Source organism: Puma concolor, chromosome A3 (assembly GCF_028749965.1).
Source record: "Puma concolor isolate L17-30 chromosome A3, mPumCon1.1.hap2, whole genome shotgun sequence".
Classification (NCBI taxonomy): domain Eukaryota; kingdom Metazoa; phylum Chordata; class Mammalia; order Carnivora; family Felidae; genus Puma; species Puma concolor.
In genome coordinates, this window is record NC_141669.1 from 54,886,263 (window position 1) to 54,910,526 (window position 24,264).

At 39.8% G+C, this 24,264-nt stretch overlaps 1 protein-coding gene across 3 annotated transcripts in view; it reads left to right on the top strand.

Moving 5' to 3' along the window:
* GKN2 (gastrokine 2) overlaps positions 1 to 24,003 on the top strand; it is a 112,990-nt gene extending 88,987 nt beyond the window's left edge. For 2 of the 3 annotated variants that reach the window (XM_086700959.1, XM_086700958.1), the window contains exons 2-6: positions 18,869 to 18,919; positions 19,350 to 19,487; positions 21,509 to 21,619; positions 22,494 to 22,650; positions 23,786 to 24,003. In XM_086700959.1, coding sequence (XP_086557085.1) covers positions 18,869 to 18,919; positions 19,350 to 19,487; positions 21,509 to 21,619; positions 22,494 to 22,650; positions 23,786 to 23,868 — 540 coding nt within the window. In that variant the 3' untranslated portion in view covers positions 23,869 to 24,003. Of the gene's footprint in view, positions 1 to 16,820; positions 16,927 to 18,868; positions 18,920 to 19,349; positions 19,488 to 21,508; positions 21,620 to 22,493; positions 22,651 to 23,785 lie in introns of those variants that run through there. The other variant, XM_025932784.2, reaches the window with a different exon arrangement.
* Positions 24,004 to 24,264: the final 261 nt, after the last annotated feature.

A 24,264-nucleotide genomic window follows, 5' to 3' on the forward strand; every position in this document is an offset into this window, starting at 1 on the left:
CCTCTGGGCCAACCGAAGCTGTGGGTGTGGACATTTTATGTATTGGGATCACTCAGATTCAGGAGAAGAATAATCCCTAAAATCAAACAAGACTGCAGATGAGAAATTGTGGGCACGCTGGGCCTTGCAGATAGCTCCTATAAGGATGTGGGAATGGTTTCCTCTTTGTACCTTTATGCGAACCCATCTGATGGTTTTGCTTAAACAAACTGTGTTCTACTAGCTACTCCCAGCAAACTTATACCCTTTCCTGCAATCTTGAGCTCTCTCAGTGGTTCCATGTACCACACATAGTACACAGAGAGTACCATACTTCCAGCCAGGAAACCTGGGGGCTGTCTTCAGCAATTTCCTCTGACCACCACATCCAGTCAGGTGCTAAACCATGTCATTTGGTCCCAGATTTGCCTCTCAACTTTGGTCTTGCCTACAGCTTCCTTCACCAGAACTTCTATAATAGTTGTGTGATGAATCACTCTGGTCACCAGTCTCTCATACTCCAGCACAGTCGTCTCCATCTTCCCTAAAGTTATCTCTCTAAAGTACATATATAAATAAACATGACTCTACGAAGCTTAGAAATGTTCACTGGCAGCCTGCGAGATGGACATGATGCTCATTGGAATGGCATAGAATGTCCCTAATAATGTTTCCAAAGCCCCTCCCCCAGCTGTATCGTTCCATGCTATACTCCTATATTCCAGCTACACCAGAGTTCCCACTATTGCTGGAATATTCAGGATGTTTCATGCCTCTATGCTTTTGCACATGCTGTTCTCCCACCTTGGAGAGCTACCCCCTTGGCTTTCTTTAGTTAGTAAACTTCCTTTGACTCATCAAAGCCCAGCTTAAATACCACTGCTCCCAGCACACCTTCCCCATATCTCAGGGGGACCTTCCTTTTTTTCCTGGAGCTATGAAAGCAATCTCTGTTCTTTTATTCACTTATAGAAAACTTGCTTTTCAGAAATTATGTTAAAATGATTAAAAAATGTTTTCATCAGGGGGCGCCTGGGTGGCGCAGTCGGTTAAGCGTCCGACTTCAGCCAGGTCACGATCTCGCGGTCCGTGAGTTCGAGCCCCGCATCAGGCTCTGGGCTGATGGCTCAGAGCCTGGAGCCTGTTTCCGATTCTGTGTCTCCCTCTCTCTCTGCCCCTCCCCCGTTCATGCTCTGTCTCTCTCTGTCCCAAAAATAAATAAACGTTGAAAAAAAAAAATTAAAAAAAAAAAATGTTTTCATCAGAAGCATAGAGTAGAAACTGTCACTTGGGCTAGCAAGGAAATTCTCAAAACAGTCTCGGGGTTGAATTAAAGTTTTTATTTTTTTCTATCTTCTCTGATACACTGAACCTAGTGAAGCAACTTGCTAAAGAGGAAAACTGTATTTCAGTCATCACTGATTAGTAAGTTTCCTCTTTGAAAGCCTTCTTGAGTTCATGATTGTCCTCTTCTGTGTGGACTGGAACCTTAGGATGGGGTTACGTAGTTAAAAATCTTGATTCACTAGCAACACCTGTTTGAAAAGGTAAGTGGATTAGTATCGCTGTGGTTAGATTTTGTTTTTTAATGTGTCCACTAATTTCTTTCAAACTTATTCTTTAGCTGCAAAAGATCAGTAAACATATGTGAAGACATATGTGAAGAGATTTTCATCTGCCTCAGGAACTGCCACATCACTGCAAAGTCAAAGAGGGGACAGCATGGTGGCTTCAAGCCCAGCTCACTTTGGTATATGGGTACACTCTAGTACAATTTTTGCATGCCATACCTTACCAAAGATTCAAGGTTGGCATTTTTTCCGGTAGGTCTGTGAAATGCTGATGTGGAGGATACTCCATGAAATAGACAGATAGTAACATAGATAGATAAGTAGATGATAGATAGATAGGTAGTGTTCAAAGTCCAATAATGCCCCTCCTAAGAGATTGAAAATTTACATTCATATATCAAATGTGCTATGAAATCTTTAGGGGATAAATCTATGTCATGTTGTTTCGTTCAGATTCCCCTAAACTTAATGGACCATAGAACCTGGTTGTTTTTCTTTTTTATTGATTTATTTTTCCTAACACCTGTCAGTATCCCTGGGGGGTACCTTCGTTAGGGAAACAACAAGTTGTGCTGCCTCTGAGGATGTATCCTGGATGTGAAAATCCATTTGGGGAGCTACTGGTTGGAACTAAGGGCCAGGAGACCTAGAGTCTGTTCTGCTTCCTTTCTAGGAGTCTCCTTTACCCTCGAGGCCTTAGTTTCCCTATGGGTAAAAGAGAAGAAGTTTCTCCTATATACAATATTATTTCAATGGCTCCAGAAACCAGAACTTCTTCCTCTATACTTGGTGTGGTATTTATGAACGTGCCAGAGTTGGGCGGTGGATGGAGGGTTAGGGGATCAACCCTAACCGCAAGACCCTTGGCTCGTCTAAGGCCAAAAGTCCTAAGGAAGTGTGAGCAAGTCTCTTGCTCCCTCCCACCTATGTTTGTATGTTTCTTGTCTTTCCATGGGAGAAAGACAGAACATGTGAATTTTTTTTGTCACCTCCATAGAACCTAGAATATACTGGCACATGCATGGTGCTCCCAATGACAATTTAAACAAAAAAAAAAACAACAGAATTGCTTAAAGGGGGTGCTCAGGCTAGAAGAATTAAAAGCGCATTATGTTTACTTATTCTGATTTTTGGAGTCAGCTGAAGAGGTGCTGTCCTACATTGGTTGTGGTTACCTACCCAGGGAGTCCCAGAAGATGGTGTGGCCCAGTGCCCCAGGATTAGTGTGGGGCAAACCAGCCCATGAGTAAATAGGGCCTGCCCTGCCCACAGAGCTGGCTGCTGAGCCACATCACGGAGCAAGCCTCTATCATCATTTTATCTCAGGGCTCACACACCCAAGGTCTCATTTTACCCCACACCCTATCGTGTCAAGCTGGGTGGGAGCTCCCTACATGTGGAACAAACAGTGAATGCCGTCTGCATGTGATATGCTCATCCCATAGATCTGGAGAGCCTTTCAGAACTTCCCCCCAGAAATCAACCTTCTATTTTCCTTCTTTTTCTCTGAGTAGAAGGGAATGTTTACTTACAGGGCCCTTTCCATCATTAAGTCTCCTCATTCAAGATTCCTCCCCTGTGTAGACGTGTTAATGGGCGGACCTTGCAGTGATTAGCATCCGTGACGTCCTCAGTAATCTTGCTTTTCCCTTTAACCTTTCCTCCATTTTCTAAAATTTAGGGTTCAGTTAGCTTTTGGCCTAGTTGACCTCCTCTATAATGTGTTGGCTTGAGTGTGGAAGCCCCTTCCTGCAAAGATTCTTTTTCAGTTTCTTTGCCTTTATTGTTGTTTTCTGAGCACCCTTCACACCCGTTTGACATTCCTGTGACGGTCCCAAGTCAGGTGGTGACTGTGAGGTCTGAACACACTTGGCCCCCCCGGGGGAGTAGGAAACTCCTGACTGCTCCCAAGGCCTTGCTGTACTGGCCTGCAGCTCAGACCCTCCTTATGGTTCCATGGCTGCAGCTTCTAGGGCTGTGGCCAGTGCTCTATGGTGTCAAATATTCCATATGCCCTTGTGGCCACAGGAACGTCATGTCTAAAAAAATAGCAATAAGGACATGTAAAATAGCATATTACTAATCATTGCTAGAAAGCTTCTAATTCCAGAAAAACCATGCTTATTACATAGTTGTTTTTGTATAGGAAAGAAATTCTTTTCAAATTACAGCAAAGTGGAGGAAGCTCTCCCCTGTGGCATCTTAGACCCCTTCTTTTTTTGTTGTTTCCAAGAGACCACTGCTTTCCAAAATATATGTAACTCTGCCTTTCTGTCGTTGCTTGCATGTCTGTCCAATTGCATTTGCCAGAGCTTTGGGATCCTCTTCGAGGCAGCCCATGATATGTTATGCCTCAGATCGGTCGTTAACCTTGAGCGTTAGAGTATTTTGAACATGGTTTGGAAAATTCTCGCCAAAAGGTCTCCTGAGTGATGACATCACCTGTATAAAATATATGAAAATAGAGATAATGATAACATTGGTAAATAACTTCATTTTTCATCATCAGGAAGGGTAATCGAACCTGGTTAAGTACTTCTATCCTAAAAAGGAGTCGGAGAAAATATGACCATATGAGGAACAGAATCACAAAGTGATAAGTAACATGTTTGCTTTTATAATTCTTTCATAGATAATTCAGAAATAAGAACAAGTATTCCCTGTTCAGTGTTCACCCTGAAGTAATTCAGAGAGAGTGGTGTAAAAACACTCACGCGGAAGGTGTGTTCCTTCAACCACAGCAGTGGGAAGGGAAGTGTGGGAAGAGCCCAACTCAACACGGGAAGATGCAAATCTGATCCCAAATGGGGAGGACCACCGTGCAGCAGCTGTGAGGGCCACGCCTGGGGCCCAGGTCTTGTGAGGACCCAGCACCCCCGCAATGAACTGCCTCCATGGCTTTCCTGGCAGGAGAAGGCCAAAGTAAAGGACTTGCCTTAGGGCCACTGAGCAGCAAAGCGTGATTTTGTGAATCATTGTTCCGTGCAGGGTGACTTACCTGAAATGGTTTTCCTTTCTACATCCCAGGTCGAAAATATACACACATGTGTATGTTTTCACTTCTGGAGGAACACATGCTCAGATGAACATATTGGATATTCAGAGGTATCTCAGGGAATTCTGAGCTCCCATGTTTATTCAATTATGTACTCTTCCTATCCACACCCCAGCCTCCAATTCCTGGAAATGCTTAATGAAACGTATCCACTGGGGCTTCTTCTGGAGTGTACTTTTTCTTCTGAGATCCCACAGGGTTTAAATAAAGAGCCAACTCCCCTCATCCAGGCCAGGAAAAAATTTTTCCATTTGCTGCTCAGCAGTGGGTCACCAAGCCTATAATCCTTTTATTCATTTCCTCATACTGAAAAATAATTAATTAAATACAATTCGCCATGCTCCAGCTAATGCAATGCCACAGAAGATTCAAAGTTGCCAACAACCAGTGCTCATGCCCCAAGATCCTACAATCCATACGGGAGACAGGGCTGGCTTCCTGGACATGTGACCAGCGCAGTCACATGGCACTCACACCCAGAGCCCCATACCTTGAGTTTAATGCTTTGCAGTCACCATCTGGAAATTTTTCTTTTTGTTTTTTTTTTTTGGTTTGTGTTTTATAACTAAATCCAAAGGGACAATGGAGGATGCACCAGAAAGTGATTCCACTTTCTGTCTCTTCCACCGCTGATTCCCACCTTTCTCCATCAGGTAAATGTCTTTTTTTCCTCAAATTTCAATATCTGCCTGTTGGTTTGCTACTTCTTTTTGGTTTGTATGGAAAATCTCCCCAATACAAAAAAAATGAGCCGAAGCCAAACATAAAAACCTCCCCTTAACTCTGCCTTCTTCATATAGGAAGCTTATTTCTCCACTTCCCTTTACATCTCTTAAAAGAATCATGTAGATTTTCTGATCCCATTTCCTCACCTCCCAGGCACAGCTGGTGATGTTGGGACTCAGAGCGAGCAGGGCAGGGAGCCTGACCCTGAAACCTCGGATGTGCTGCAATTTGTTCAGTACTCACGTGACTTGACCTCTTTCTCCTTTTTCGCTCTGATCATCTCTTCTTTTTTGAAATTCTCTTCTCTCTTAACATCTGTGATACGCCTTTCTCCTATTTGCTCTCCACTTGCTCCTTCCACCACCAAACAATTGCTTGCCTCTCTTCTTCCATCTATCCCTTTAATGTTGGTGTTGGACCTACCCTTGATCCTCCTCCCTCTTATTTTCCCTGGAAGCTCCTCCATTCTGAACACATGAGCCACCTCTGTGTGATTGAAGAACAGATCAGACCCTACCAAGCTTCAGATATGAGTTTACAAATGTGCATATTAGATGACTCCAAACCAAAACATTTTCATTAGTTCCCCAACATGCTGTGTTTCTGTAACTTATATTTAGTTTCATAGCATTTTTAACTACCAGCCCATCAAGACAAGCACCTCAGCTGTCCTCAACTCTGCTTCCTCACCACCTCTCTCCCTTACACAATTGGTCCCCAGAGCCTGTAAATGCTACCTTTTCAGTGTTTCTTTTTAAAAATAATCAAAACCTTTCCCCCCGATCATAAAAGTAACTCATAGGAAATTGTAGAGAATATGGAAAATTATCAAAGCAAATAATAGACATATCATTTTGCAATGGAGAAATAATCTTCATTAACTTCGTACCATATTTTCTTTTAACTTTTTTTGAGCCTCTTTTGATCCATGTGTTATGTAGACGTATATCATTTTGGCTTCAAATATTTGGGGATTTTCCAGTTACCTTTCTGTTATTGATCACTAATTTAATTCCACTGTGGTCTGAGAATATGCCTTGTATGATTCTACTCTTTAAAATTGGTAAGGTGTGTTTTATGGCCCAGAATATGGTCTTTGTTGGTGAATGTTTCCTAAGAGCTTGAGAAGAATGTGTATACTGATGTTATGGAATGCAATATTCTACACATCAATTAGATGCAATTGATTGATGGTGCTGTTCAGTTCATCTATTTCCTTATTGATTTTCTGCCTGTTTGATCTATCAATACTGAAAAAGAGGTAGTAAAGTCTAGAAGAGTGGGTTTCTTTATTTCTCATTGTATTTCTCTTAAGTTTTTAACCTCTTGTATTTTGATACTCTTTTGTTAGGTACATGTGTATCAAAGATCATATCTTCCTGAAGAATTCACCCTTTTTATCCCTGATCATGTTTTTTTGTTGCTGTTGTTATTGTTCTGACATCAGCTTTGTCTAAAATTAATATATAAAAAAAGCACCTCTGCTTTTTAAAAAAATTAACATTAGATGGTATATCTTTCTTCACTTCCTTACTTTTAACCTATCTGTGTCTTTACATTAAAATGGCTTTTTCTTTTGTATATAGCATATAGTTCGGTCTTCTTTTTATTTTTATTTGTTAAATTTTAAATTCCAGTATAGTTAACATACACAGTTACAATAGTTTCAGGTGTACAATTTAGTGACTCCACAATTCCATACATCACCCAGTGCTCATCACAAGTGCCCTCCTTAATCTCCATCACCTATCTCATCCATGCCGCCCCCCTCCCCCACCTCTCCTCGGGCAACCATCAGTTTGTTCTCTATAGTTAAAAGTCTGTTTCTTGGCTTGTCTCTCTCTTTCTCTTTTTTCCCCTTTGTTCATTTGTTTTGTTTCTTAAATTCCGCATGTGAGTGAAATCATATGGTATTTGTCTTTCTCTGACTGACTTATTTTGCTTAGTATGATACTCTCTAGGTCCACCTGTGCAAATCCATCCTTGCAAATGGCAAGATTTCATTCCTTTTTAAGGCTGAATAATATTCTATTATATATTATTTTATATATATATATAATATATATCATATGTACATATACATACACACACACACACACACACACACATATATATATATACACACATATACATATATATGTATCAGTTGTTCTTTATCCATTCATCAATCAATGGACACTTTGGCTGCTTTCATATCTTGGTTATTGTGAATAATGCTGCTATAAACATAGGTGTGCAGTTATCCCTTTGACTTAGTGTTTTAGTATTCTTTGGGTAAATATCCAATAGTGTGACTTTTTGAGGAAATTCCATGCTGTCTTCCACAGTGGCTGCACCAGTTTGCATTCAGTTGGGCCCTATTTTTTGATCCATTCAAACAGTCTTTGTTTTCTACTTGGTGCATTTAGATCATTCACATTTAAGGGATTATAGGTATAGCTGGACTATTATCTACCATTTTTAACTGCTAGACAATCAAGATAGGTGTGTTTTGCACTTGTTGCCCTTGGTTTTTGTTTCTTCTTTTTCACCTTCTGTTTTTAAAAACAGTTTTATTTAATAGCCTTTTTTTTAAAAGAGAAGTTTTAGGTTAACAGCAAAATTGAGCAGAAGGTGCAGAGATTTCCTGTATACCCCCTGCTCCCACACATCCACAGCCTCTTCCATTATCAACATCAACACGAGTGGTGCATTTGTTACAACTGATGAACCTACACCGACAACTCATTATCACCCAAAGTCCAGACTTTACAATTACAGTTAGTGAGTTCAAGCCCTGCATCAGGTTCGCTGCTGTCAGCACAGAGCCTGCTTTGAATCCCCTGTCCCTTTCTCTATCTGCTCCTCCCCTGCTTGCACTCTCTCAAAAATAAACATTAAAAAAAAAGAAAATGTCCCACAGTTCTTGGATATTCTCCACCATCTTTTCTTTTAGTTCTTTTCTTCTCTTCATGTTTCATTGTTTGTTGAAAGCAGGACATAAGGTATCAGGATTTGAGGTAAATAAGCCTTTTGCATGAGGCTTTATGTTAATGTGGCTGGAGTTGGGCTCTGTTAACTGTTTGCTGTTGCTAAGATTTGCTCTTGTCAGGGGCTTTAAATTTCTTTAGTCCCATAGTTTTTGTCCCCACCCCCCCCCCAACCTTTGTGTTTCTCTAAAATCTTCTTCTTAAATAGAGTCTGTGCCTTGCAGTTTTTTAAAGCTGTAATTCACTGTTATTAAACTTGAACCCTGTTAATGAAGTAGTAAGAAGTTGCAAAAGAGAAGCATTCTATAATTTGAATCTCAGTCTTTCAGTGGGCCTGAGTCTTTGGGCTGTGACTTTCACAAGTGTTTCTTAGCCTTTTTTTTTTTAAGTTTACTTATTTATTTATTGAGAGAGAGAGAGAGGAGCAGAGAGAGAGAGGGAGAGAGAGAATCCCAGGCTGGCAGCACAGAGCCCGATATGGGGCTCGAACTCAGAAACTGTGAGATCATGACATGAGCCGAAGTCAAGAGTCGGACACTTAACCGACTGAGCCACCCAGGCACCCCAGGTTTTTCTTTTCTTATTTTCCTTAGATGAGATGAAACAAGAAAGTGAGAGGGCACTGGAGTTGGGTATTTGCCCTTTTCTATCTAGATGAGATAAGGCTCTGGAGAAATTTTTTTCACTGGAGATCAGGTCTTGCTGTAGAGAATGTTCTTGGCATATTTCAAAATGGTTACTTTTCCTCTCTCCCTGACAGAGAACCGAGGTGGTTTTCTTGTCTTTTCACCATGAGAACCTGGTACGGTTCCCGGAGTGAAAACCCACAAATGGTTTTGGTGTTCAGGAATTTGTCACTCTCACCCTGGTCCACACTCAGACTTCAAAAGCTTGTGAAAATTACCACTTAGATGTTCCCATCAGTTTGGCTCTGGTGGCTTCAGCTCCAGGTACTCTTATCTCAGCTGTGATTCTTTGTGTTCACCTGTCTCTTCCGATTTTGCCATGGCAGTGTGCCCAGTGACTTCAATTCTCTGATGGCTTCAAGGAAAGTTGGTTGATCTTCATTTGGCTTATTTCTTGCAAGGAGAGGAGTGGTCACGTCTAAGCACTGTTATATGTTGGAATGAAAACCTGAAGTTGCATATGTTTTTTAAATCTGATTTTTAGTATGTGCATGTATATGTTGAGTGTGTGGGTTTTTTTATAGAATTAAAACCAGTGGTATCTTATTAAATTATCGAATTTCAGTTTCTTAATAATTAATGGTATTGAATGTTTTTTATTTATAAAAAATATTTATTTATAATAAATAGTGACCAATAAATCGACAACATTTATTGTGAACCCACCATGTCAGCTGCTATTCCAAGTCTTTAGATGTATGACCTCCTTTAATCTTTACAGCAACCTTGTGAGGAGCCATTTTATTGCTTTTTACCTACAGATGAGGATATTGAGGTACACAGAGACCAAATAACTTGCCAAAGATCACACAGGGAGTACCTAAAAAATTGAAATTCAGGCAGAATGTCAGAAGCCTCAACTCTTAACCATCTCCTCTTACTTTGCTCCCTCAAAGCAGGTCATTGCCCATTAAAAAAAAAATTACCTGTGTTCATTTTTTTTCTCCTGTGGATTTAGAAAACATTTAGTAAGTTGAGAATATTACCATTTGTTTCTGTTATATGTTGAATATTTCAGTTTTCAATTTGTTTTTAAATGTTGCTTATATTTTTATACTTAATGAATAGTATTTTCCTAATCAGGTTTATTGAAATAGAATTTTTAAACAGTAAAGTTTATCCTTACGACTCTATGGTTCTGTGTTCTAGCAAATGCACACAGTGATGAACCACCAGGAAAACAAGTACAGAACATGAGCCACCCCCAAAACCTCCTTGTGCCCTTTATAGCCAGTCTTACCCCTCATCCTTAGCCCCTGTCAACCACTCATCTGTTTCCTGCCCTTTTACTCTTATCTTTCCAAATTGTCTTACAAATGAGATTAAACAGTAGGGAGCCTTTTTTGTTATTGCTATTTTCACTCAGTATAATGCATTTAAGATTCAACTATGTCATGTATCATTGGGTTGGTCCTTTATTATTGTTTCATTATACAAACATCACAGTTTAACTCTCCAATCACCTGTTGAAAGGCATTTGGGTTATTTCCTAAACTCGGTGATTACAAATCAAACTATTACAAATATTCACCCAGAGGTTCCAATGTGCACGTATAGTTTTGCTTCCCTTGGGTAAACACCTAGAAGTGAGTTTTCTGGGTCTTATGATAATTACATCAACTTTATGAGCAATTGCCAAAGGGTTTTTCAAAGTGGTCATAACATCTTGAATTTTATTTGCTCCAAATCTTTGACAACACTTGGAATGTTCACTCTTGTTTGCTTGTTTGTGATTTTTAGCTATTCAAAATAGGTGTATGGTGGTTTTAATTTGCATTTCCCTGATTACCAATGAGGTTAAGCATCTTTTTATATACCTATTTGCCATCTGTATACCTTCTTGGTAAACCACCGTATAAATCTTTTGCCTATTTTATTTTTAAGTTTATTTATTTATTTTGAAAGAGAGAGAGAACCTGTGGGGGAGGGGCAGAGAGAGAAGGGGACAGGGGATCCAAAGCGGGCTCTGTGCTGACAGCAGTGAACCTGATGCAGGATGGAACTCACTATGAGATCATGATCTGAGCTAAAGTCGGATGCTCAACTGACTGAGCCACCCAGGCATGCTTGCATGTGTGAGTAGGGGAGGGGCTGAGAGAGAAGGAGGGAGAGAATCCCAAGCAGGCTCCATGCTCAGCATGAAGCCCCACATGGGGCTCGATCTCACAACCCTGAAATCATCACGACTTGAGCCGAAATCAAGAGTCGGACACTTAACCAACTGAGCCACCCAGGTACCCCTTGTGGGAAAGTTTTTTTTTTTAGTTTATTTATTTATTTTTTTGAAAATAAACCACATAAGTGGGGGAGGGGCAGAGAGAAGGAGAGACAGAATCTCAAGCAGACTCTGTGACATCAGCACAGAGCCCAATACAAGGCTGCATCTCAGGAGCTGTGAGATCATGACCTGAGCCAAGATCAAGAGTAACTGACTGAGCCACCCAGGCAGTGGAAAGTTTTTAACTACAAATTCAATTTCTTTGATTGATATAGGCTCACTCAAGGTATTTATTTCTTCTTGAGTAAATTTTGATAGTTTGTGGTTTTTAAGAATTTTGTCTATTTCATTTAGATTGTTGACTTCATGTGATTGTTGATTTTGGACATAAAGTTGTTTGGAATATTCTCTTATTATTCTTTTAATGGGTATAAAATCAGCACTGATGTATTGATGCTCCCTTTTTATTGGTGGTATTAATAATTCATGCCTTTTTTCTCTTGAACAGTCTGGCTAGAGATTTATCGATTGATCACTTAAACCATTGGCGTTTTTCATTGATTTTTTTTCCTGATTTTTCTATAATCAATTTCATTTATTTCTGTCCTTATCTTTATTATTTCTTGTTTTGTGCTTGCTTTAGGTTTAATTTGATATTTGTTTTCATGTTTCTTAAGGTGAATACTTTGATCATTTATTTTAGGCCTTTTTTTTTCCAATATGAGTATTCAGTGCTACGATTTTCTCTGTATCCACAAATTCTGATATGTTGCATATTCACTTCCTTAACTTCAAAATATTTTCTAATTTCCTTGTGACTACCTCTTTAACCCATGATTTATTTGGAAGTGGTTTTTTAAAAAGTGTTCAGATAATTAGGGATTTTCCAGATATCTTAGTTCCATTTATATTTAATTTAATAAAGCTGCTTGAATTTTCAATTATTTAATAATTTACAAGTTTGAACATGTTTTACTTATGAAGATAGTTTAATAATATTGGGTAAATTTTATTGCAAGCTCACTCTGCACCAGTGACTACTATAAGTATGTTGTGTATGAGCTCATCCACGTTCCCAAGGATGCTCTGAAGAGGCACTTTGTTCTCCTTCTGTCCTCACGAAGATTTTGAGGCACATAGTGAGAAATTAGAGAACTCGAAATTCAAATCTGGGCCGGGTGTTTTCCAAGCTTCAACTCTGTATCATCTCCTATTAATGCCCCTTCCTGTAATCAGGTTCTTTGCCCATTAAAAAACATTGCATGCATTCACTATTTTCTTTTGAATTTGTAAAAGCCGTTTATAACTTGAAACTATTACTTTTTGGAGATTTTTAATAAACATTTGACTGTTTATTTAATAATAAAAATAAGAAAGGTTATTCAATCCTAAAAAAATAAACAAAGAAAATATTACTCTTTGTCTCTCATATGTGTTAAAAGTATTTTTCCTGAGTTTTAAGTGTGCCTTTAATTTTCTTTAATGTTTATTTACTTTTGAGAGACAGAGAGACATAGAGCACAAGTGGGGGAGGGGCAGAGAGAGAGGGAGACACAGAATCCGAAGCAGGCTCCAGGCTCTAAGCTGTCAGCACAAAGCCTGAAGTGGGGCTTGAACTCATGAACTGTGAGATCATGAGCTGAGCCGAAGGCGGATGCTTAACTGACTAAGCCACCCAGGTGTCCCAAATGTGCCTTTAATTTTTTTTTTAATAACTAATGATCATTTATTATTAGTGAGGCTTATACATTTTTTTCTTGTGATATATTCCAATACTTTTAGGCTTAGGAAATCGTTCGCATTGCGAAAATCAGATCAAAGTTCACCTGTATTTTCCTCTAGTTTGTTCCTTTTTCCTTTTTGTTTTTGACTTCTTTTACTATATGTACAATGCTTATATGTATTTAAAAAATTAACTTGGAATTAATTTTTTTCTTATGGTAGGATCTACATTAGCTTGCCTAAATAACTACACCCTCATCCCAGGGCCATTTAGAATTGAAACTCTTCCCCCCTAACAGCAGGTTTTCAGCCCTTTCTTAGATATGGCAAAAATGACCTGGTAATGAATTCATTGGCTGCACCATGATAAAGAATGGCAAGAGTCATAATAAAGAAAAGATTATAAAAAACAAGGTAATAGTTAAAGTGGATTTCAACTTACATAAAGGTAACTAACCCAGTAAATAGGTGGAAATAAATGGATTTACTATTTGGTTTGAACAACAAAATAGCAAGAAAAAGACATTAACTAAGGATGTGTTTAAGATACTTTCAGATATAAATGAAAGCATTAAATTTGTAAAAAAGAACAATAAATTATGAGAATAAAATTGGCCGAAATAGAATAGCATATTACTGTGGAAAAGAACAAATTAGGAACATTGCAACCATGCTGATATCGTGTTTTACATCAGCAACAGTGGGTGCCAGAAAGCAATGGAGTAACATCTTTAAAGTGCTAGAAGGAAAATACCTGTCAACCTATAACTACAATTCTAAAGTGAGAAGAAAATAAAGACATTTTCTACTGATTCAAAAGGGCACATGAACCCTAATGTTTATAGCAGCACTATCAACAATAGCCAAATTATGGAAACAGCTCAAATGTCCATTGACTGATGAATGGATAAAGAAGTGGTATATATATATATATATATATATATATATATACATACAGTGGAATATACAGTGGAATATTACTCAGCCATCAAAAAGAATGAAATCTTGCCATTTGCAATGACATGGATGAAGCTAGAATGCATTATGCTAAGTAAAATAAGTCAGTCAGAGAAAGACAAATACCATACGATTTTACTCATGTGTAGAATTTAAGAAACAAAACGGATGAACATAGGGGAAGGGAAGGAAAAATAACACAAGATTAAAAAAGAGAGAGAGGCAAACCATAGGAAACTCTTAACCATAAATAACAAACTGAGGGTTGCTGGAGGGGAGATGGGTGGGGGAATGGGCCAAATGGATGATGGGCATTAAGGAGGGCACTTGTGATGAGCACTGGGTGTTGTATGTAAGTGATGAATCACTAGATTCTACTGAAACCAACAATACACTATATGCTAACTTGAATTTAAATAAAATCTTGTTTTGGTTGGGGGGGGCGCCTGGGTGGCTTAGTCGGTTAAGTGTCCAACTTCTGCTCAGGTCATGATCTTGTGGTTTATGATTTCGAGTGCCACATTGGGCTCCACACAGATAGTGCAGAGCCTGCTTGGAATTCTCTCTCTTTCCCTCTGTCTCTGCCCCTCCCCTGCCTGTGCTCTCTCTTTCAAAATAAACAAACTTAAAAAAAATTTTTTTTAATAAATACAATATTGGATGATAAAAACGTAAAGGTATTTTTAAACATAAAAAGACAAAACAAATTAGTATCTATTGGATCTCAATAAAAGAACTATAAAAGATATACTTAAGCCAAGAGGAAACAAACTTTGGGGGATATAAAAAATGAGAATTAGCACAAAAATTTGATTAATTTAATTATCTATTGATGGGAAACAAGTATTTTTGTGCTATTTTTTAAAGGTGAAAGTAAGGGGGCGCCTGGGTGGCGCAGTCGGTTAAGCGTCCGACTTCAGCCAGGTCACGATCTCGCGGTCCGTGAGTTCGAGCCCCGCGTCGGGCTCTGGGCTGATGGCTCAGAGCCTGGAGCCTGTTTCCGATTCTGTGTCTCCCTCTCTCTCTGCCCCTCGCCCGTTCATGCTCTGTCCCAAAAATAAATAAACGTTGAAAAAAAAAAAAAGTAAGGGGCGCCTAGGTGGCTCAGTCGGTTAAGCATCTGACTTCGGCTCACGTCATGATTTCGCAGTTGGTTGCAGTTGGTGAATTCAAACCCTGCATCAGGCTCTGTGCTGACAGCTGGGAGCCTGGAGCCTGCTTCAGACTCCATGTCTCCCTCTCTCTGCCCCGCCTCCGCTCACTTGCGCACGCGCTCTCTCTCTCTCTCTCTCTCTCTCTCTCTCTCTTTAAAAAATAAACATTAAAAAAAAATAAAAATAGGGGCGCCTGGGTGGCTCAGTCGGTTGAGCGTCCGACTTCAGCCCGGGTCACGATCTCGCGGTCCGTGAGTTCGAGCCCCGCGTCGGGCTCTGGGCTGATGGCTCAGAGCCTGGAGCCTGCTTCCGATTCTGTGTCTCCCTCTCTCTCTGCCCCTCCCCCGTTCATGCTGTGTCTCTCTCTGTCTCAAGAATAAATAAACGTTAAAAAAAAAAATAAATAAAATAAAAATAAATTAATAAAGGTGAAAGTAAAATGCTGCACAAATACACCCATATGGGGATGGAAAAATGCTCAGTAATTAGTCAAAGGTTACTGAGTTCTTGTCTTTGTTGAGAAGATGAAAATGCAGGATACCTTTTGGATTGTAAGGAATGTGATAAATGAAGTATGCATGCTAGAATATCAAAGTTAGAACTAAATAATAAAAAAGTTGAAAACTTCCAGAAATAAAAGGGAAAAAAAGAATGCGAAGTCTTTATCAATACAAAGAAGGCAGACAAAAATAGAAAGGAATGCAAGTATGTAATACCTCTGTCTGCCTCGGGTGTGGGAGCTGGCTTGATTTTGGGGGGCTTGGGAACCAGATATGGGAGAAAATTTGCAATTGTACTACAACACTGTAATCCTTCTTGCTGCCAGTATCTCAAAAAGATTTAATAAAGCAGCACGTTTTACATGCACGCCAGCTAACCAGCCAGGGTAGGGGAACTCCAGTAAAGTCGGTAACCCCCAAAATGCCCAATGTCTGCTTTTGAAAAACCTCTTATTTTAAGCAGCTAGTTAGGAAGTGATTCCAGCTGTAGAACAGGAACATCATTTACGTTATTTCTCTGCTGACCATAGTGATTCTCAATACTTAACAGTTTTGTCATTTACAGGTACTGTTTGTTTTTGTATTTCCCTGCCTTCTGAATTAATGATTCTACCGTAACACTAGCCAAATATTTTTTCATCGTGGCATTATAAAAATTACACAAATCCAACTTTATTCTATTTTTTTTGAATTTGAGAAATTTCCAGTGCATTTCAGGATAACTAGAGATATATAACACAGTTATTATGGAGTTTTGGGCAATGCTACATGTAAAAATTTGGCTAATCCTGGTAATTGGGCAGAGTGCTATCTGAATCTTGTTTCTCATGAATCTCTGGAAATTGGGACCAACTTCAAAAGGGAGAAGAAATAAGGTCATAGGGACCCCCCCCCCCCCCCAGCCAGTGTTCAACTCTTGTCTTATGTCCAGTCTTTGGGCAGAAGAATTCAAAATGCAGGACAGACCTGAAAAGACATTGAAGATTCTTAAGGGAGGACTTTAACATTAGGGCAGATAGTCGGACTGTGTCCTTGTATGTCTATAAGATGTTGGTGTAGAACAAGCATCCTGTAATATTTTTAAAGGGTGGAAATTGAAATCTTAACTGCAACATAATGCAGATAAGCAAGGAATATTTACTGAGTGACCAAGTGGTAAATTTTTACTACTGACTAATGAACTTTATTGATATCAGGTTATGTGACTGGGTCTCAATCCTGATAAAGGTGTTTGCTGGGGTGTGTCAGATATATGGACATGGCCTTTTCCAAATTAATTGTTCTGGAAAGAGATGTCCACACCTTAAAGCTAATATAAAGGGTGGAAGTTGCACCGGTAGCCTCACTTGCTTGGGCACCTTCTTCCCATCAGGCAAAATGAAAATCCTCGTGAGTATTTGTTTATGCTTCTTTATACTCTTGTGGTGGCTCTTGCAGAGAATGTTCAAATCCAATGTGCCTTCGATTTCAGAAGACTTAGATGAACACTGTGCATGCTTCTAAGCTCCTATGATTGAATTAAATAGTGTCTTTGGCAGTGATAGTGTTGAATATTAAGTCAGATATTTACTTGTCCATCGTCTATTTTCTGAGATGTTTATTTAAAAATGCAAGGAAAGAATTTGGAAATATCTAGAGAATTTTAATTTGGAGAATTTTAAATAATTATGAGCTTGGGAAGATTGTAGGCATTTTAGGACAGCAGCATTTACTATTTAAAAAAGAAGTGGTAATTAAAAAAAAAGATAATAGCTGTCATTTTTCTAAGTGCATACTAGGTCCTGTGCTACACACTTCACATAAATACTTTGATCTATTCACTCCACAACTCTGTGAGTTGAGTAGTATTACCCCATTCCACAGATGACGAGACCGAGGCACAGAGGAATGTGATTTTCCCATGCCAGTAAATGTGAGGTTTAGACTTGAAATGTACCCCTCTCAGACCCCACTGGCAGGAACATTCCTGCTCTGACCACCTCTCCTCCTGCCAATCTCAGCCCTGGTCTCAGTCTCCCATGGTCCCACACTGCCATGCTCCATGAACAGAGGACTGTGTTTTGATCCAGAATGGAACTCTTTCCCCAGTCACGTATCCCCTATTCTCATTTAGTTGTTGAGGGAAAAAGCAAAATGATAAGTTCCTCCCCATCAAGTGTTCAAGATGGTTGACTTAAAAAGTTCCCTCTCCCCAGGTGTCTCTTGATTTTCCAAGAGGAGATCTATCACCGAAACAAAGCTGTAACCGTGGTGTATTAATCATGATGTTGAGTGGGTGGTTATTTGGGGGCAGGGGACACTTTTTGAGCTTTCTCTAATTATATCACTATGGTGGTCAGTCCTCCACCCATCTGTTCAAACCTCTGTAGACCCATTATATAGTATCCAGAAGAGCGTCAAAGGTTTCTAGAGCTGGCCTGGAGTCAGAGAAGGTATGTGGCTATGCAGGTAGGCAAGTTGGATATCTCCACATAGGTTTTCGTCAGACACTTCACCCCCAGTCATCAGAAGAGAAATGTTATTGGTGATTGTTAGGGGAGTAGAAAAGTCCTACTGATGGTTCTTAAAAATATCTGCTTCCCTGCAGATTCCCTTCATAAGTGGTTTGCAATGAAAGTGCCATACACTGTGATGTTCAGAAAAGAGAGCACAAAACTGGGATCAACATGTTGGATAACTCTTAACATAAGTCCAGCAAAATTTCAGAACTGCCTCAGTGTCAGTCTCAGCCGGTTAACCTAACATTTATTTGTCTGATGGCATCACTAAGAAGAATATAGAACTTTCCTTAATGTCAGCCTCAAAAATTAACCATGCCTCCAAGCACCCTATTGTCATGTTTTCCTTGGGAATCCATTGTATTTCTGTCACCCATAATCCATTTTAAATCTGTTTTACCCTCTCAACCCCAAGGAATTAAATAATTCTTTTTTTAACCAGAAAACACAAATTGACTCCTATAATCCAAATCTAGTGTGGATCACACCAGGGTATTCCCATAGTAAAATAAATCCTTCCTCACTATTCACCTGCTCCAAGTTGTTCTTGGCATAAGAACATATGCTACCTAGAAGATTATAACGTTGGGAAGGGTTGGGAATTGGGTATTAAAGGTAGAATCTTATGTTTGACAAATAGCATGAACTCTATAAATGTCTGTCAAATGAGTGAATGCGTTTTCACATTTTGGAAATGTACTGTTGACCATTCATGACCACCCACTTGTGTCTCTAAGTGTGAGATACTTTGTGAGATACTTGTATTTGTCTTGTCCAGTGTCTCCTTATGTCTTTGCCCTCAGTGGAATGGATGCAACTGGTCTGTTTTTCAGGTGGTATGCCTGGTGCTGGCCATCTTTGGGACACAATCTCATGGATACGAGGTAAGTTGGTTCATTATGGACTTTATATCTTGGAGCTATTGGGAGAGGAAAAGGAAGATACAAGATAATCTGAAGGACAGGAGAGAGCCCTGTTTGGGATGGAATCCCAGAAATACCCAATAGTGCAATCAATAAGGTTGGTTATTTCTAACTGGAATGCCTTCAAAAATGCAACCCATTGCTGTAAAATGTGGTCAATTTCATTTCTCCTGTGATGTCATTACTTCTCCCATATATAACATAGTGAACTATGAAGAAGAGCCTCACATTCTTATTTAAGCATGGGCTTTTGGTATAGGATGCCAGGGAAGAGGTTTCAGGCTTCGATCTCCCATTCACAGCAAGTGGATGACTTTATTTTACCTGGTGGGTTGCCTTTCCAATGCATATGATTTATGGAGAAACTATTATGTCTTTGTTGTTAATCTAGGTTTATAACATCATCAGCCCAAACAATAATGGCGGCAATCTTCAGGAGACAGTGACAGTTGACAATGAAAAAAATTTCGCCATCATTAACATCCATGCAGGATCATGCTCCTCTACCACGGTTTTTGACTATAAACATGTAAGCAGCAAGGGAATTTTTGCATTCCCCAAGACTGGGTTTCTCAAGGATGATGGGGTAGCCATTTCCTATGCATCTGAATTCCAAGAACTATACTGGCAATGCTTTCAGAATTTTCTGACTTCTCCTTTTCCCTTTAGATAACCAAGCGATTGATGGAAAAACAAACAAAACCATTTCTAAAAAAAAAAGTGTGACAGGAAACATACACACTTGCTTGACCTTTTCAGGTGGAAATTGGAAGCATAATGATATTGTCTCACTACAGGCTCAGAAAGTGCCTAGAAGGGTGACCAAGCCCAAAGCAAGCCCTGGCACACTCAAAAATATTCATTGAATGAATAAACGAATGACTTAGGGCTTCTAATACAGACACTTATGCAGAAAAAGAATGATTATAGAATAAACCATCACAGAATAGCAGAAATCCAGAACAACTGTACACATTTAACTATGTAAGTAGGATATGCAATAAATCGTACTTCTTCGGGAAGAAGGAAAGCATGTTAACCAACAACTCCAAACTATTTTCAAGTTTCAGTTGCTGGTATTAACAACAAGTCTCAAACGTGCTCAGAAAGGTTATTCGGTCCTTTATCTATTTATTTGTTTGTTTGTTTTCCATTTGTACCACCTGACTAGGGACCTGCAGGAGAGAGCTATGTGCTGTGGTTGTAGTCCCTCTGACTGACCATTTGAACACGCTTTCCTTCTCCTTTTCTTGTAGAAACTTCCTTACATTCCTCCCCCTCATCAGCGTTGGGAGTTCTAGGACACATTTGAAAGTATAGAATCTTTGGAAGATACAGTTTTAAAGGAAGCTGTACTGAAGTTGTTTTTAAAAACAGATTTCAAGGAAATCCCCAAAAGGTCTTTAAAAAAAAAAGAGTGGTAAAGACTTGGTTTAAGCTTTTTCAACTGTCATCAGGCTTTGCCTCAGTCTATTTTTGAATTTTAGGAACTGTCAGTTTGTGAGAATTGAAAAATAGGAACTAGAAGAATTTGTTTTTTTAATTACTTACAGCCTCACAGACTGTATAATTATTTGGAACTCCATAGAGAGAATTCCATTCAGGATGAAGCTTAGATGGCTTCCAGTTCCTTCTGGCTCCACGGGCCCCACCCACCATTGCTGTTTTCATCCTACCTTCCTCCAGCTCATACCTGTCTGGCCAGCTTGGGTCTGAGGTGGAGAAAGGATGGAGAGAAGACAGTGAAGGAGGGGAGAATAGATGAAGCATGTGTGTGTGTGTTAGCGGTAAGTTATGTCAAGGACAGCAGCGCTGTCCAGTAGAAATTTCTACGATGGTGGAAATGTCCTGTATCTACATTTTCCAGTAGAGAAGCTACTGGGTGCTTGTGGTTACTGAGCACGTGAGATATGTGACAGAGGAAATACGTTTTAAATTTTCTTTAACTTGAATTTAAATTTAAATAGCACATGTGGCTAGTAATTAACATATCGGAAAGCACAGTTCTAAAGAATACTGAATTTACTCCAAATTGAGGAAAAGGCAGAACAACATCAACAGAAAGAGACAGAGAGTTGCTTCTTCTTTTTAAAAAAAATATTTATTTATTTTTGAGAGAGAGAGAGCACAAGCAGGGGAGGGACGGGGGTAGGAGGGGGTCAGAGGATCCGAAGGGGGCTCTGCGCTGACAACAGGGAGCCCATTGTGGGGCTCGAACTCACAAACTGTGAGATCATGACCTGAGCTGAAGTCAGACGCACAACGGACAGAGCCACCCAGGTTTCCGGAGAGCTGATGCTTCTTAATTGTTAAACCCAAACTACAGGCCCTCGTTGCAAAGCATGACAAGTGGGGTGCACAATTTTAGAGATAGAAAGGGCAAGGGAAAAAACAAAACTACTATGTAAAAGAAGTCATGGCTGGAATGGATTGCAGCTTGAAAAGCAGTCAGTGGCACTCATTGTTCAAGCTCAAGGCTCAAATGCCATCCCCACCAGTTCAGAACCCAGGGAACCAGGAAGGCCAGTAACTGTGCTCTTGCTGTCTCAGGGCTACATCGCATCCAGGGTGCTCTCCCGAAGAGCCTGCTACATCCTGGACATGAAACATAAAGCCATCCCTGCTCTGGACCAACTAAAACGATACATCTATGAGAGGAAGGTAACTCTGCAGTACCCTTGCATATTTCCTGTTCTTGAGCAGGGGAAAACTGGTACCTGTACGGGAACAAAGAGAGTAAGGGGGAAGATCATGATATATATCTTACCATGGTTATGTACTTTCCACCTGTTAAAGTGTTTTCACATTTATTGTTTTTGGGAGCAGGAGTGCATCTCTTAGCTTGATTTCTTTTTTTTTTTTTTTAAGGTTATTTATTTATTCTGAGAGACAGAGAGCAAGGGAAGGGCAGAGAATAAGGGGGAGAGAGAGAATCACAAGCAGGCTCCATGCTGTCAGCACTGAGCCTGATGCTGGACTGGAGCTCACAAACCATGAGATCATGACCTGAGCTGAAATCAAGAGTTGGAAGTTTAATCCACTGAGCCCCCCAGGCACCCCTCTTAGCTTGACTTCTACCATACAGCCTCCGATACAAGAGCCTATAATAAATTCCAGTGTTTTTGTAGAAAGGACTGAACAGGAGGACTCTCAGAAATAGTGATTGTCAGAAAAATGAGTGAAGTTATAATATCCAACAACATGAAGGTGCAAAGAAACAATACAGGGTAGTGAGAATAAGCAAACCCCACACAAGGCTAGGAACCTGGTGTTTAATTCTCCCTCTCTAATTTCCCATCTGTGCTACCTTTGCCGTGGGATTTACCCTCTCTGGGTTTTATTGTCACCGGCAGTAAAATAACATTGGTAATAATGAGGTCCCTCTGCAGACTAAGTGCTCAGAAAGTGATGGTGTCTTGAGATTCCCGACCGCCTTCTGCTTAATTAAACGAAAAAGAAAAAGTCAGTTTAGCATAAGGCACACATGATGATGTCAGCTTGCTTTATCCTATCCCCTCCTACCATACTACTGTAGGCTCTGAAAAACATGTACTCGGACAAATACATCTGGGTCAAGTACAGCCCACTGCAGTCTCTGATCACTCACGTAGACTGGTTCCTGTTCGGCTCCCCCATCAAGCAGCTCTGCAGTCATGTCCCCCTGTATAAGGGAGAAGTGGTGGAGAAGACACGTGAGTACCAATAAATTAATCCTTCATCACGTATTTTCTGAAAGCTCCAATGTGCGGGCGCTCTGCTAGGTGTTGTGTGAAATGCAAATCAACGTGGAACATAACCCAATTCAGTTTACTTTGGGAATTTCAAACCCCTGCCATGTGTGGAAATTGTGCTAAATGTTAGGGAGATGCAGAAACGAATACAACTCTGCCCCTAAGGAACACATAGTCTGGTGGAGAAGTTGATGGGTTAACATAGAGGATGAAATTTAAAAATGTCCTGGGTGCCAAGGAAAAACTATTGTATTCTCTAATAGGAGGCATGGTGACCAGAGTCAATAAAACAGTACTGTATACTTGAAAGTTGCTGAGAGTAGATCTTAAGCATTCTTACCACACACACATACAAACAAGTTACTTATGTTAACTCTGTGAGGTGATGGATGTGTTATCTTGATCTTGGTGATCATTCTACAATATGCATGTATATCAAATCATCACCTTGTACACTTTAAATGCATGCGAATACATTTGTCAATTATTCTTCAAAAAAGTTTTAAAAAAACATTTAGGAATCTAGGATAGTCTTAGAAACCAGTCTTAGAAAGAGCAAGCAGAGTGCACTGACCAACAGGTAGAAAGCCCTGATTCGTCCAGGTAACCAGTCATTACTAGCATTTTATACAAAGTTTCCAAACACAGGAGAGTGGCCAGAGGGAAAGAGAGGCCAGGCCACAGATGGAGAACGCAAAAAAAAAAAAAGGTAAACTCCCCAGAACAGTAGAAGGTAGAGAAAAAAAGACAATAATTAGCATTTATTACATTTTTACTCTCCAGGAAAAAAAATTTAAGACATTTTTCTTTTGGTAGGGTCATTAGTACTCATAAGTAAAAGCATACAGGTCACCAATGCAGAATGTCACAGCATCAATCAAAGAGAACCAGACAGCACTTCTAGGAATTGTCAGTCTTCTTTAAGTTAAGCTATTACTATCCTTTGCAATGCAAGGATAGCTAAAAACTTGGGGATCATGAAAATACATGTACAGCCCCACCCCCGGTCAAAACATTAACAAAAAGGCATTGGTTTGCTGCACTCTAATAATATATTTCTTAGTGCTCTTTCTTTAAAAATGTCTCCCTTTTTCAGATGACATCCGTGCGGAAGCCTGCGCAAAGACCGGAGTCCTGGGTATCCTTGGAATCTCCATCTGCGCGGGCACTGACGCTTAGGCACCGAGCCCACTGGCGTCATCTTTTCAAAGACACAGACCCTTGGTTTCCACTCAGCAGCCAAATTAAGCTCTTTCCCAACACCCCAACTAATGTTGAGACTCAGTAGTAAAACATAAATCCTATATTTCCAGATATATGGGTGTTTGCTTTTTTTTGTAAACAGCAACGGGAAGCCAAACAATGTTGATGTCAACCTACAGAAGGAAAGAATTTGCCAGAACTTCAAGTGAAGCACAAAAGGTGCGAAAGCTCCCAGATAATAACGCTGAGTCATTGCAGGCTGGTCTGCTGGGTGCAAGTGTACGTCTTGTCTCTGCCCACCAGACCAGCCACCCATCTGTCCACCAAAATGAAGGGAGTTAAGAGTACACTTATACTGATGAGTACTGAGGA